Here is a 15,494-nt window from a genome sequence, read left to right as displayed (position 1 = left end):
TTATCCCAGTCTAGATACAGCTCTGTCAACAATATGAGGCTCAGAGGGCAACAAAAACACCGAGAGTCAACGTATATACACATAGCTTTTATTGCAAAAAACACAAAGACATGACAGGAGTGTGGCTAAATGTTTAGTTTAAGAACCTGTCATCACATTTTTTCTCCCTTGTGGTGGATCAATCAGTAATTATACCATGTAGGGAAAATTTAGGGTAAAGAGTGCACAAGGCAGTTTGAGAATAAGCTCATATTACATTATGAGATCAGATAAATTTATGTTACTGGGCAGTCAGATTTTACAATATATAGTCATTCAGGACTGTGGGATCTTTATTTTTTGTATGTTGGTGCTTTTGAGTGTCTTGACAAAAAAGGATGGTGTTAAATGTCAGAGTGCTGTCATGCAGGGCAATGCATCAGCAATCTTTTAGTATATTAAAGAAATCCTGCATTAAGTCTGCAATTGTTCATTTTTCTTCTGGTCAATGTCTGAAGTCTCTGTCTGTCTCTTTTGTTCCTCATTTCTTCTTCTCCTCGTCCTTTTTGCCATCTGGCTTGTTCCCTGTCTGGGAGGCCAGGGAGCCCATGGCGTTGCGGATGGCCTCGTTGTTCGGGTCGACGCCGGGCAGGTTCTCCAAGACGCTCTGAAGGAACTCTGGGTCTTGCATCACGTCATAGTCGTCTTCCTCCTAGTCAATTGCAATGTAGGATACAATCTATTAGGATGGATCAGGTCTTCATTTAAGTGGGTTTAATATTCAATGGATCAAAGATGTCTCATGTGAAGGTAAACATACAGTATGTGTGTATGTATATCTGTGTGATATCAACATCATTTTTTTAGGTGTGACTCCTCAAACTACACTAGTTATCTTGTATGTTAAGTGCTGCAAAGTGGGAGTATTTTTCTCAACTCCAACTCTAAACTGAGGTTTATAAATATATAAATATATGTCAGTTTGATATAAAAGAGACTGAATATAATAATATGATAGGGCTATGAGCTATAATAAGAGCTGTAACAAAATCAAAACACTTTGTTGTTGTAATTGGGAACCAAATTCTACATCTTAAGACCTGAGAATCTCAAAGTAAACTGACTCCAGCTGCTGAATGTTTTATTAGGCTTCTACAAAGAGTCATCTTTGGCTTTAGTTCATGTTAGTGGCATACTAAATTTTAAGGTCAGCGATTGGACGCTTCCAAGTCGTTGCACCAGATGTTTTTTTTTTTTTTTTTTTTTTTTTTTTTAAACACAGTTGCTCATCTTTTGTATGAATGATTCAACCACTCCTCCAACGGCCTGTCACTCAACTGAGTCTTTTTGCTCCGAGAACCCTGAATGCCAGAAATAATTAAATAATTCCACCCCCTTTGCAACTCTATTGGGGATACAGAGGGGCCAGCTGACACACATTTAACATCTGCTTTACAGTTTAATTTAAAACATCATACAATGACTCACCTTGGCTGATTCTGTAGTGTCCATGGGGGCCCCTGTGTCCATTTCTCCATACTCTGTTCACAGAGCAAGTGAGAACAACTTATTATCACTTATCTTAAGACATACCAGCAAATATATGTGTAACTGAAAGTGATAACGAGATGGAACTTACCTCCTCCAGCAAGAGACATCTGCATGGCGTAGGCTATCTGCTCCTCCTCTGTCATGCTGCTGAAGTCAGGAAGCACTGCTGCACCGCTTTCAGGCTGAGATACTGACATCTTCAATAAGGCCTCCTCTGATTCTGTGAGAAAACCAACCAAAACTAAGTAATGGACCAAAACAAATGATCATTCTATTGAATCCTAACAATTATATCAATCGCCACTGTCTCTTAAGTGAATTTAGTCAATCATCTAGTTACCATCTGCGCTGGGTGTGGGCATGCCTGCCTCAGCCGCAGAAGCAGCAGCAGCTCTGCGTGCCTCTTCCTCCTGCCTCTGTCGCTGCTCCTCCATTGATACACGCAGGGCCTGAAGGAGAGCACAGAGATAGCACAGTGAGAAATAAAGGATATCACCACTTAATACTCTACAGTTTTGACAAACAGATCAAATTCACCAAAATGTGGCAGTATGGGAAATAGTCAACAGATATTCCTCAAATGATCATGTTGGAAAACTGATACTCAGTGCTGACATCCACTGCAGCCTCACATGTTTCAGGCAAGGGCAGCAACTAACAATTAATAATTAATGTTTTAAGAACAAAGAAGTCCATCTCAAGTTTTTTTGCATCTAGGCATGTTTGATGATGCACATGCCTTCTGTAATCAAGGGATTTTATTCTAGAAAATGAATGCATTCCATGTGTCTGTGTCTGTTTTTAACGCGCCACTATGCAGCATCACATTTCTTTGCTTTCTGTGTGAATCAGTGGTTTCTAGTATTTGCTATGTAAATAGCATCTCACCCATTGGCAACAACATATACACATCCTGGGGTATTGGATTTGCATTTGAGTCTCCATTTGTTTGTACAACCAGTGCATACCATTAGGTATTAATGTTAAGTGTTAGGATTTCCCTTTTGGTGCTATCATAACAAATAGGTACGGTTGCTTGAAAAGACCCTTGAATATTTCTCCCAAATCAAAGTTATCAGGCGCTTGACACACATCCTTATCTTGCTTACCAGGGCCAGCTCTGGATCAGCGCTAGGATCCACACCAAACTCAAAGTCACTGGCACCAAGACCCATCATAGAGCCTCCTTCACCAGCCAGGATGGGAGAGGAGAGCAGCGCATCAGCCAGACTGGGCCCTGGAGGGACTGTGACCAGGTGGGAGCCTGTCCCCTCCTTCCCATTTAGAGTATTTATAAAAGCAGTCAGCTTTTCTGTATTCACCTCCTACAAGAAAAAACAGTTGGAGAAAGAGAGTAAAGGCAACTGAAAGCTCAATTTATAAATGGAAAGAAGTGTCAGATATGTTAAACCAACAAAATAAAATCTAAGAAAGAAAAAAACAACATTATTCTTGAATTTACTCTGCATTATAGCAATACAATGAAAGTATAAGGAATTCCCCACCTCTTCTCCAAAGTTGATGATATCCACATTCACTTTCTCTTTTTTCAAGCGCTTTGCCAACTTGACAAGCTGCAGAATTGACAGATTGAGACAGAAGCAGTAAGAGATTAAGAAAAAGAAACACACATTAATTCTGATGTAGACAATTGGAAAGCTTGTTTATCCTATGATGTATCATTGATAGGGGAAAAAACATTTCTAGAAGGCATAACATGTTATACAAGATTTCAAACTCACATCTTTTTCATTATCCTCCACAGGACTTCCAACAAAGGCAATGATCCTCATCTTGTGGTTTTTGCCTTGTCTGTGCTTTAGGGCCAGCTACACAGGAAAAACAAAAATCAAAAATGTGACCACTCAAAATCTGCTGCTGCAGATGAAATACCCCCTTATTTACCAATTACATAATTACATGGTTTTAAGTTTTAAACAATGATTTAAATTCAGAAACAAGCTACACACATGAGCCACTCTGATGCCTGTGCAGAAGGAGATCTTTCCTCTGGGTTGGACAGCGTGGAGTTTGGACAGGATGCGGCCAGTATCTGGTGTCAGTGTGGTCAGGACCTCACAGTTACTGCATGAAACCATAAAGACATCGGTAAAGTAGCACTGAAAAGCTCAGTTATCCATCAGCAGCAGCCAGGGACAACGAAACTGAAATCATGCTCAGAACTGCATCGACTGACAGAAAATTAATTGGCAACTGCTAATCGTTTTAGCCAAGTATAAATATGAAATATCTTTGGATTTTGGGCTGTGTCACACAAAACAAGATAAGTGAAGATGTCACCAATGGTCTGAGGGTATTTTTAACTGTAATTACACGCTCTATTCAAGATGTGCTTTATGTAAAGTATCGTTGAAATGTTACGACTTCTTCATTGTTAAATAAAGAGAGAAAAACTTACTTTGCCATAGTGATGAGGCCCACGTTGTTTTCTGGGTTACTGCGTGTTTTGGAGTGGCAAACAATGTTGACAGCATCTTGCTGAGCCTGTAGCCTCGTCGGTAGAAAGTCTCCATTTCTCATGTATTCGCTGTTGTCCACACTGAGGGTGAAAATATCTCTTTAGGTGTAAGGCTCTGACACATCACTGCTACCCAGCTAATATTAGCAGTCAACGGTCATCCCCATGTAAACCTCGACCTTGTTGGGCCGAGCAGCTAGATTACATTAATAGGACATCTACGTTCATCTTCTTTATCAGCTACTTATGGAAAAGTCTGCCTTCTTCACCAGGAAGATAGTGAACTAGCTGGCGTTACAAAATAAAAACAGCATTAGCACGACTCGCTAATGTTAGCAAGAGGTGACACCACATACGTCGCTGGTGTACCCATCAAATCATTGTGGTTGTCAGTTCCTAATTTCGATACAAAGCATTAAATTGTAAAGAACAACATCTGTGAATATGGATATTTTGGCAAATACTTTAAGAAGACAGGAAATCTGAGCTAACTTTAGCTACAATGACTCAGCCGGTCGACAGTGCGTTAGCCTGCTAACCGTCAACGATCAATTACCAGCCCGGATACAGGAAGATTTCCTCCACATTAAGGTCTATGAACAACCTAACTATGTAAATATCTACCATGTCTTCGTATGAACTGCTAACAGATCAACAACTGCATAAAAAGTCATTTATTTCAGTTCTTACCAGACCATAGTACTTTCAAGCACCATCTTGGAAAGTTCTTGTTGCTTTCTGTCGTAATCATACAAGCTAACAGGCTATTGGACGAAGACTGAACAAGGCGAAATATGATTGGCCAGATTTCATAACATATAATTTCTTAGCGAACAGTAGGCAGCGATATTCCTTAAACTCAAGGTCCACTTACAGTTCTTTCTTTTTTGAACGTTCATCCACATCTTTTAACGCCACTGGAGTCTGCTCAGCTGTTGTGAGGATAGCACACGATAAAAAAGAATATTTGGACATAAAAAAGCCTCATGGTCCACCGTTTTTCTTTTACCTGGAGCTTTCAAGTGCTTCCCATGGACTACTACTAGACGACTATGGACGACTATTTTTTTAAAGGTAGACCAACTAAAGTTTTCTCATTTGTCTCAGAGATAACTCAGGATAGATGAGAATTTTGACAAAAAAAAAAAAAAAAAATCCTTAGTGCAAATACAGACCAGGATTGTGTGATGTTGATATATCATGGTATATGCAATTTGGCACTGATAAAGTAAATCTCCAGGAAAAATGATTTTAAAAAAGGCAGGTGACTATCTTTTTGGCAAATACAGTAATTTAAATATCTGCCTAATTACTTTAGCAATGCATACTTGAGAGTAGAAAGTTGAAAATCTGTATAATGCAATATAGTGAAACAAAAGCAACAGGGATTTTTTCTTCTTTAATAACTTCAGGTACAAGTGTACAAAAACACCCTAAAAGAGCAAAAAGGCATTGTTGTGATCCTTGTATACGGATGTGCATACATTTATAGTATACAATTCAAAAGCAAATGTAAGGAAATTTAAGTAAACAGAAAAAATACAGAATGATTTAACAGTTGTTATGATAATTTCCAAAATCAATACAAAGTTTCTATATTTTAACAGTTGCATGCCTTAGATACAGGCTTGTTGTGCTAAAGAAAAGCACATTCTCAATCCATTATCACCGTTAACATACATTTTGGAAACCAGAGAAATACATACAGTAATAAATACTATAATAAATAGGACTATTCACATGTTTGGTTCATAGGCTGCAAATTTAACTGCTTTGGAGTTTTTCCAATAAGGCACAGTTTCACTTTCAATGTTGGGACAGAGTATTGTCTGACAGTTTGATTTAACAGCCAAAAGAATAAAATAACCTGTACATACCATTTACAGGATGTATAAAAATGCCCAAATGATGCTTGTTCATCTTGGAAAATTGTCAATTCACTTTATGTATTGCACAGTCTATTCATTCACGCATACATATGGTTAGTTCAACATCATGCATCACGTTGTATCACGTTAAAACACTGCAAAACCATTTTGAGTGCAAAGGCCAACTTGTATTAAACCACCAATACTATTTAAATCAGTTTTAGTTTAAAAAAAAAACGGCAGACAAACTGTTTTGTCTTGTTTACTTTCACACATCAGGCAGCCATCACCATATATTCCTAGTGAAAAAATAGCAAGTATACCATAGTTGGGGCCTGTCTCAAAAATCTCTCTTTAAGTTGTCAGCCTCACTACACTTCACAACTCTGGCAATTCTGGATGACTCACACAACTGTTTCTGCTTAACCCTGAGCCTACCAGTCCAACTATGAGCTTGTGTACATGACAGAGGCCTAGTTTTTAACTACCAGCCAATGACATGCAACATCAACAAATCAACAAGTAAGAGATGGGATAAAAATACTTATCCCTGTGGGGAAAATACAGCAACAAAAATCATATTAACATTATAATTAATATAATTAATTAATGTGAGTAATGTTTAGAACATACTAAATGCACCACTCGAATGCAAAAAGCAGGAACAGGAATACATCATATACTAAAGGAATACATCATAAATCAATGTGTAAATATATTTCTACTCTAGTCTATAAGCAGCCTGGAGTGGAAAGTAAGTGATCACTAAAATTTGTGTTATCCATATTATATTTACTTTATGCATAGTATTTTTTTTTCTTTTAGCAGCAGACAACAGCAAATAGTAGAGAAGTGTAAATAAAAAATTGCAGTACCACCCAAGTTTACAGTTCAAATATTCAGCAGCAAAGTAAAAAGTCTTGCCAAGCTACACTGCTTTTTTTTTTTTTTTTTTTGAGGGGGAGGGGCCTGGCATCCCACTCTAGTTTTTTGGGACAAAAAAAAAAATCAGCTCAGGACAAACTCTCACTTCTCCACAGTAAGTAAGTCTTTCTAATCTCTCCTACAATATATGTTCTAATTTAAAAGACTTCTTGTGATGTTAAAATGTAAAATATAACACAGCAAACACACAAACATACATCAACCAACATGCACAAACAAAAAGCAAAAACAAAACCAAAAAAATGTTTTAACACTCGCTGGCTTCAAGGTGGCTCCTGTGTCTGAATTGCTGAAGCGGTAATTTCTGTGCCTGCATATGGTGCACATCAGCAAGTCTGTATCTGCAGGTCTGCAATTGGATGATATTAGTGAGGCCTAATTTCTGGTGTCATGCATCAGTGACACAATCTCTCATTGTTATACACACTCAGTTGCTAGTTTATTAAGTCCACCTAGCTGCAGTCTAATTATTCAGAGAGCTGTTATATAGAGTCTATCCTTATTGATAGAAAAGCAATAGACAAAATAATAAGAACATCTATCAGGATAACCACAATGATCATATAATTGAATCAACACCTCTCTGAAACAGTTTCAATAAAAACAGAACATCATAACCTTCATGAAGGTAGGAAAGTGCATTAGGTCTTTTGCTAGGAGTAATTAATAAACTGGCAATGGAGTGTATATGACACAGTTGTTTCTTTATATTGTACCAAATCACTTAATGTTCTTTAGGGCTGCTGTGATGAGCAGTAAATACATATATAAGACTACCCTGAGCCAACAGGGATATTAACACAACAACAAAAACAAAAACAAAATTAACACAAAAAAGCAGCAAAAGTGACAAGCAACAGTAAATTAATTAACCACTGCCACTAGCAAGGCTACGCTCTGCTTGTTATACTGCTAACATTTACTTTTAATACTATTAGCAGTACCAACAATTATCATGGAAAACAAAGTGATTGTACCAGTTTGTAATAAAGTCACGCTGTGCTCTTTGGCACCTCACTTGATTATTGAGGAGGTGGTTCTCATATTCCTATATTTCTGCTATTAAATGCTCCTTACATGTTTGGTCAGTGGCATTAGTAAACATTAGGTATTGAGCACAAACTTGAGTGTTGACTGTGACATTGACAAGATGAGGTTCACTCAAAATATTGCTGACTAACTAACTACTTCATGAGACAGGCCCCAGGTCACTGTTTGCCTTGGTAGTTTGTCCACAGCCATCTGAGTATCAGCTTATTGGTCCCATTTGGTCATAAGCTACCCACACACAAAACCTGAAGCTGATATCAGATCATACAGTGTATAAGGATTAAGAAAAAAGAAGAAAAAAAGAAGACAATAATTTTTTTTAAAAAAACCCAACACACGAGAGGATTCACAGTCTCTACAGAAGTACAGGTCCATTAGAACAGCTGGTTAAATAGAATCACCTCTCTCTCCAGCATGATTTTCATTTAGAGTAATCTTAAAATGTAGATTACCACATATGAACACACATAGTAATTTCTTTAAAAAAGAAAAGCCTTCTGTACAAAACTGTGTTCCCATTCCAGATAGTATAGTTTTGTGTTAAAGGAGCAGTATTCTAGACACTTCCCACTTACGGAACCAAGTACACATTACTGCTACAGTAATGAGGAAAACAGGAAAAAAGGAATTAATACCAAAAAACTAGACAGTAAATTCAAAATAACTGGGCTTGAATAAAGGAGTTTGCTCTCAAATAAGGCAAAGTCCTCATGTTATACACTACACCAAATGCTGGCTTAGTTGAGCACATCCATGAGCAATAAACTTTGGTTGTCCATATAAACATTCCTATGAGATGAATAATAGTGTTAAATAACCACAGCATTAACGTACCTGCAATTACTAGTGTCAGAACACAACAACTGACTAACATGCTCATACCATGTAAAAGTTTGGAAATCGAAGTGCAAAAAAAAAAAAGAAAAGAAAAAAAAAGATCCCACTTGGTCCTGCTGATGCACTTTTCCAGTTTTGGTACCTCAAATCACACCAAGGGGGTTGTAACATTTCATCCATGCTCGTAACATCCTGTAAGTTTGTTTCAGGTTCATTTGAGTCCAGTTCTCTTTCCCACGTCTACACCTGTAGACCAAGAGCAATGAACCTGATTAGAGAACTACTCAGTGAAAAGCGAAAAGAAAAAGTGTCACAGAAAAGCCTGAGAACTTTGAGAAAACCAACTTACAGAACATTTGCTTGCATTAGGAACTATGTCACTGAGAGAGATTACGTCCTCACCACCAATACTTGCTTCAAGAGTCCCAGCCTCAGCTCTGAAAACAAAAAAGGGGAAGTAAATTGTATAGCTTGTATACAATACAATACATAGAAAATGCATCCATGTGAATGAGCCTGATTTGTGATTTGAACATTTCATTTGCATTTAAGTTTGTAAAAACAGACAAATTACATTATGGGGATTAAAAAAATGTTTTAAAAAATCATAATACTATATGTATTTATTTAGAAATATTTTTGAATCTATGACAGCACTCAACTAATTTTTAAATCAATTTACTACAAGGGATTTCTTGTTTAACTACTAATCTTCATGTGTACTTCTCCCTCTTACCTCTTAGGGGTGTTGTTCTCCTGGGCTTTGCTCAACATGCTGTTTAAATCTACTCCCACTGACTTGCCAGTATCCTGAGAGTGAGTCACTGGCTGACTTGTGGGAGCAGATCCAGGGTTTCCCGTGGAGGAGGAAACGGCAGTTTCAGCTGTGTTGCCAGCAGCGTTGCTGGGTGGTATGGTCTTTGGGAGGAGGTCGGGACGACCTGACTGCATGACTGGGTGGTACAGGAAGAAAAACGGTTAGTGCTGTGTTGTGAAAGAAACACATCACATGCTGGTACATGCTGCAAGACTGAATCTCTGCGGTTATCAGTACACAAAAGCTTTTTTCTCACACTTCAGTTAAAACCTCCCTCTTCTCTTTATTCCTGTTCTTACCATTGTCTCCCTCAGTGTCAGAGCTGAACTGATGTTGGAGTACAGGCTGCTGGTTGTTGCTGCTGGTTGGGGTCAACAGAAGAGGCCCAGAGCCAGCTCCTTTTCTCAAAGGACCGTGGCCAACTGCACGGCGCTTCTTAGACGGGGAGGTCTTCACTAGATACAAGACAGAAAAGTGTTAATTAAGAGTCTCTTAGATGAGACTGACAGTATGTTTTCATGCTCACAGATACAGTCTATACATACGTGAGATCTTCCTGAAGACTGTACTGCACATGAACTTCTGAAATCGCTCTGCATAAAAACTTGGTCTGTGTACAGATACAGTATCCTGGAAAAAAGGAATGATTACAAGTTAACATCTGTATTCTTAAATTAAAAACACAATTAACTGAGGCAGCAGAGGCACCTTACCCCGTCGTGAACCAAAGCCTTCCATGAGTGTTCAAGCTTCTTTACTAATCTGAAAATAAATACATGACCTGTAGATTACTTGCAGAAGTGACAAATGCATTTGGTTTCACATAACACACTGACCACAAAATGACATTGACTTAAAACTTCATCATTTCTGCATTTACAGAACAAATGAAGCTTGCTCTTAGCTCAGACAGAGCCCTGAAGTTGCATTTACACTGCCCTACAAACAACAGCTCATTCATCGACTGCTTGGCCACCAGCTGACTAGTAACATCTACTGCTTTTACTATTTAGATTATGTAGGCACTGTGTAAGTCTAACAGACTGAACAAGTGGTATGTAGGTATGTAAATATGCACAGTTTACCTATAGGACTGTAGAATATCAATGATACCAATATACACCAGCAGTCTCTCGCCTTTTGAGTTTCGTGCTGGTATTCCTCCAGTTCTGTAAAACAAAATAAATATCATGTAGTGTTCAGTCATTCCTCTAAGTAAACACATCACTGTGGTGAGACAAAATGTTAAAAGCAAGTTGCCTCACATATGACCGCTCTGTGGCCACAGAAACCCTGTCACTCACTTGTCCTCTGTGTCCAGTGAGCCCATGCTCCCTGCCTCTGCCTGGATGGCCTCTATAGCAGTGCTGTACAGAGACTTTTGGCCTTGTGGCCTCCTCTGGTCCAGGGACGCTGCCTCTTCTCTCACCTGCTCTCGACAGGCCTGATCTAGATTGTGGATTCCCACCAGAAGGCTGTAGTCCATAATCTTGAAACTCTGCAGGAGCTGAATGGAAATCAAGCAGCACAAGTACTATGAGACCAGTGACTGATGTTCAAATGAATTTGAGAATATCATGCTTGTAGCCTCATGTTTAGAGAGGCATTTTACTGCAGTTCTCACCAGACAGTCTCTCTGGATGGTCTTGCAAACAGCATTGTGCTTGTCTCCCTCCAGTAACAGCCCCTCAGGCATGTCCTGCATGAAATCCAGGTCCTTGTATGTGGGCACAGCCTTGTCCCTCTCTTTAGCTGAGGCCCGTCGCTTATAGGTGGAGCCCTTTAGATCGTACTTGAGGTGCATCCTTACAGCGCTAGGAAGCAGATTGTTCATGACTGCAATACGGATGTTTTTACCCCCTGCCTGGACACAGTAGAGTCCATAAAACTTTGGCAATAAGGTCCGCTTGTTCTGGTTCAGGTTCTAGAAGAGGAGAGAGGAGGAAGGTAAAATATTAAAACAGTATTATACAAGGATTGGTATAATTCACAAGAATCAAATTGACATGAAACTGTTGCAGACTTCAACCTAATCTGTTAGTTTTGAAAATGAAAATACATGGTGGTGGAAACATGCAGCATCTTCCTAGGTTTTGTCAAGTCAAAACCAAACAGTGATGTCTTATATGTTAAACATTAGGACCTGAACTAGTAAATAATATAGAACCAGGCTTGACAGTATTAATAGAAAAATTGCAAATAAAATCTTTTGATGACTTTTGAGCTGCAACTAATTATCATTTATGTTATGAAAAATCTGCTAGCTTCTGAGAAACTATAACGAGTAAATGTTTGACATTTTCGCTTGAAAAATGAGTGTAAAAAATCAATCATTTATCAAAGTGATTGCAGATAAGTTTTCAGGTGATAAGATAATCTGTTAATCCAGTCCATCCAATCCAATCAATGTTTCACTGTGACAGTACAAGTGGTATCAAAGACTTTGTTGGATTAGTGGACAAGAGGATGATGATTAGGAGCCAGTGCATAGGTTTTATTGGGTGGAGCAGTCACATGCAGATACCATCTTGTACCTGTAGCTCCTCATTAGGTCTTACCATGAAGTATCCTGGTAGCAGTTTCTGCAGAAATTCTGCCTCTTTGTGCTGCACTGTCTTAATGATGTACTCATCATCACTTGAGACATAGAAAAGCGATCCACTGGCGCCAGAGTTTGACAGCTCAATCAGCCGTTCATTACACAGAGAATACTGTAACCGGAACAGAGCAGATGGTGTTAGAAACAGGAAAATCAACAGTCAGCCGTGCCTTAACATTGTCAGCAGCTCCACCTCTAGTGCGTCAACACTTCCTTAGTTTCACTCTTTCCAGTTCCTCAATTACTCCTTTCTCCTGACAATTCACAACTCTTTCCCTTTCTTCAGAGATTTATTGTTCTATTTATTTTTACATTTTTTTGAGTACAACAGATGCTGAGTAAACAAGAATACCATGTAGTCATCAGGCCGGATGCCAAACATCTCCCTGAAGTAGCGAAAGGCGATAGGGGCATATGTCTTGAACCTGAAGTCTCCATAGTGGTGCGCCTGGTGTCAGGTTGCTGCCCTCACTGTCAGTAAAAGACAGAGGAGTTACAAGATCACATCACAAATGAGTGAGGTTATGTAAAGATGTATTCATGTAGTAAAGACAAAACATACTGATGTAAGAAGCATGCATTTAAACATCTTTTCATAATTAAAAAGTCTCACTTGGGGAAGAAGATGCTTTCCACCACTTCAAAATCCTGCAGCAGCACGTCTCTCTCTGGTTTTTGGCTCAAGCTGCCCACCGTGTGCGTGATTCCTAACTGGATGGCGCCTTTCAGGGCTGATGAGGTTGTCTGGAAGAAAGAGAAAACTAATATGTATCACATGACAGCTTAAAATTAATGAGTGGCACGTCACAGAGGCAGGTAACTTTTGCAGGGTGTCTGTTGACAGAGCACATTTTAAGTCCTCACACATAATCTGTATTACGTTCCTTTAAACACCATCTATACATTTTAAGTTAATATCAATATGCATTAAGTTAAACAATCATAAGCAATCTCCACAATTAGACTTGCGTCACTGACAAGAAACAGAAATAACACATTGTTTCTATTTGACTAGAAGGGTTCCCATATTTTTAAACATTAACACTGAGTGTGAACCTACAACAATTACTAGATTAACTGATTACTCAATCACAAGATAATTAATCTGCAACTATTTTGATAATATGCTAATCGTATAAGTCATCTTTTAAGCAAAAACTCCAAACATTAAATTTACTTTGGATTTTAGACTGCTGGTCAGAGAAAACAAGACATATGAAGATGTCACCTCTGGCTGATCGTGTGAATTAATCAATAAAATTAACAGCAGATCAACAGATAATGAGCTCCAAGTGAGTGTAAGTAAATGTGTGTCAGTCAATGATGAGCTGATCTCCCACCTTCTTGTATGTGGTTTCCCCAGTGGGATCAATTCCACGATGGCCAATAGTTTTTTTCATGGCCTGAGACATGGTGGTGCTTGGCCCCTGTCAGTGGAAACATGGCAGCAGGGAGGATTACAGGAGGAAAATAACTCATTGCAAGTTTGCAGCAATATGGGTCAAAGGGGAAGGAAAAGAGGAAATGTAAATTCCAAACAGTTTAAGAAGAACGCAATGTGTGTTTCCTAACTGACAAAGAAGTGGATTACACATTCCCTTCCACACAAATCAGCTATTTCTTACCTCTGGAGGAGCATTTTTTCGAGTCCCGGGTGTGTCTGGGGTGAGAAAATGGGGGAGATACAGCAAGTTACAGAAAACATACACACGGAGGAAAGGAAATTAGTTAATCAGACAGATGCAATTTGCACACTATGTGCATTAACGTCCAACAACACATCCTGAGTTACACCATTCCCTAATGCTGTGAACAAAGTGCAGCCGAGCTCTGACGCAAGCATGCAGACGCACCTCGTTCATTACCTCTGAGAGAAGACAGTCTCCTCCACAACTGACTCTGCAGGTCTTTGCGTGCAATGGGAGGAATTAGATAAGTATGCTATTATTATTTAAATGAGTCCACACAGTATCAGTTAATGTCCTGATCTCTGTTTAAAAAAAAGGTATGTTCCTGAGAGCCTAATTCAACATTAGACCTAAACAGTTCACTTTTGTCTTTCAAGAAACACAACCTAAAAAGTGTGTCTTATAAACTGGGGGTGCTGTCCTCAGCTTTTTCGATTTTAATCACCAACCATTTTCTTTAAGAATTTGGTTTGAAAAGTTCTGAAAATAGTGAGAAGTGCCCAAAGCAACTGTCCAAAGCCCAAAAAGTGACATCTTAAAATTTCTTGATTTGAACAACAGTTCAGTTTACTGTAGCTCAAGCCTAGGAAATGCAGCAAATCCCTGCTTTTGAGATCTTCAGCTATTTTGACATTTAAAAAAATACTTTTAAACAGTTAATCAGTTATTAAAATAGTTTAAATTGTCTGCCAATTCACTAATCTATTAATTGATTAACAATTTCAGCTATGATTTTATATGTTGTTAAAACAGTTCTTACTGTCAGTGTGGCTCTGTAGCCCTGGAGTCTCCTCTGCAGCTGTGGCCATTCAGAGCAGTATCTGAACTCAGACCTGTTTGTGATGAAGATCAGATCCCGATTTCCTTTGTCGGAGAGCGCACTTGAAGTAGGTGGGTGGACCTGTTTGGACAAAAAGTAGGCCATTAATACACACAAAAAAACCTAACTCCTGATGACTTCATGCTACAAATATTGACAACAGCCACGTTGACTTACTCTGCTGCTGGAGGAGCTGATCTGGATATAAACTGACTAGTGAATAATGTAACTTAAGAGAAGTGGTACTGAATGGTAAGACTGGTGCATGTTGTAACAGGCTACCCTACCAGCAACCGGGATATCTGGATTACGACATTTAAACAGAGGCGAGTAAGCTAGCTGCTAATTCTGCTTTAACTTTTCTAACTGAAACCAACCCATTAACACACAGTAATAACTGGCAAAAAAAACAACACAAACAAACAATGGACTCACTCGAAAATCTTGTGGAGGAGTTCTCTCAGTTTCCAGGGTAAGAAAACATCAACCTTCTCTCTTCTAAAGGCACAGTTTTTCCTAAAACTAATAAACAAGGAAGCAGTGCGGAAGCAGCAGTTTTGTGTTCTGCTCTGCTAGCCAGACCAAGCACAGCACTTCCGGTGAAGTGTCTTTCACAATAAAATACAATGTCACAGTAAAATAACTAATAACTATACCTTATCTGCCACTTAAACGTAAGTGTGGAAGTGCTCGGTGTTGCTGGGTAAAGCCATCAATATAAAACCCACATTTTATGACATAGGTATGTATGTTTTAATCATGATCACATCATGAATATTACTCTTACCCACTCTTTAAGTTTTACATTTTTATTGACCGTGTTTGTGAATGATTTTGATTTAAAGAGTTCCTTTTATTTCG

General features: G+C 38.7%; 2 protein-coding genes and 1 long non-coding RNA gene across 3 annotated transcripts; 1 reads left to right on the top strand and 2 right to left on the bottom strand.

The window, feature by feature from the left end:
• Window positions 1-72: 72 nt before the first annotated feature.
• LOC108888868 (26S proteasome non-ATPase regulatory subunit 4) lies at window positions 73-4,823 on the bottom strand. The gene is made up of 10 exons (XM_018685058.2): window positions 4,700-4,823; window positions 3,950-4,090; window positions 3,501-3,615; window positions 3,273-3,359; window positions 3,036-3,104; window positions 2,640-2,855; window positions 1,871-1,979; window positions 1,619-1,750; window positions 1,468-1,520; window positions 73-691 (listed from the first exon to the last, which is right to left on the bottom strand). Exons 1-10 carry the CDS (start codon window positions 4,723-4,725, stop codon window positions 521-523), a joined length of 1,119 nt encoding a protein of 372 aa, XP_018540574.1. The 5' UTR covers window positions 4,726-4,823; the 3' UTR covers window positions 73-520.
• Window positions 4,824-4,838: 15 nt separating this feature from the next.
• Window positions 4,839-9,979, top strand: LOC127139579 (uncharacterized). The gene is made up of 3 exons (XR_007809812.1): window positions 4,839-5,083; window positions 9,453-9,686; window positions 9,841-9,979. It is a non-coding gene; the product is annotated as an uncharacterized LOC127139579 (long non-coding RNA).
• Window positions 5,396-15,230, bottom strand: LOC108888867 (phosphatidylinositol 4-phosphate 5-kinase type-1 alpha-like). Its single transcript, XM_051067409.1, is given in 17 exon segments — window positions 5,396-8,955; window positions 9,059-9,146; window positions 9,446-9,662; window positions 9,826-9,981; window positions 10,072-10,156; window positions 10,240-10,288; window positions 10,612-10,695; window positions 10,831-11,033; window positions 11,151-11,450; window positions 12,085-12,237; window positions 12,478-12,570; window positions 12,572-12,596; window positions 12,739-12,869; window positions 13,466-13,552; window positions 13,751-13,785; window positions 14,574-14,714; window positions 15,069-15,230. Coding segments are annotated over 16 exon segments (1,761 nt in total). The 5' UTR covers window positions 14,623-14,714; window positions 15,069-15,230; the 3' UTR covers window positions 5,396-8,949.
• Window positions 15,231-15,494: the final 264 nt, after the last annotated feature.

This window comes from Lates calcarifer, linkage group LG3 (genome assembly GCF_001640805.2).
Source record: "Lates calcarifer isolate ASB-BC8 linkage group LG3, TLL_Latcal_v3, whole genome shotgun sequence".
NCBI lineage: Eukaryota > Metazoa > Chordata > Actinopteri > Centropomidae > Lates > Lates calcarifer.
The sequence above is the reverse complement of the archived record's forward strand: the minus strand, read 5'-3'. Positions and strand labels throughout refer to the sequence as shown.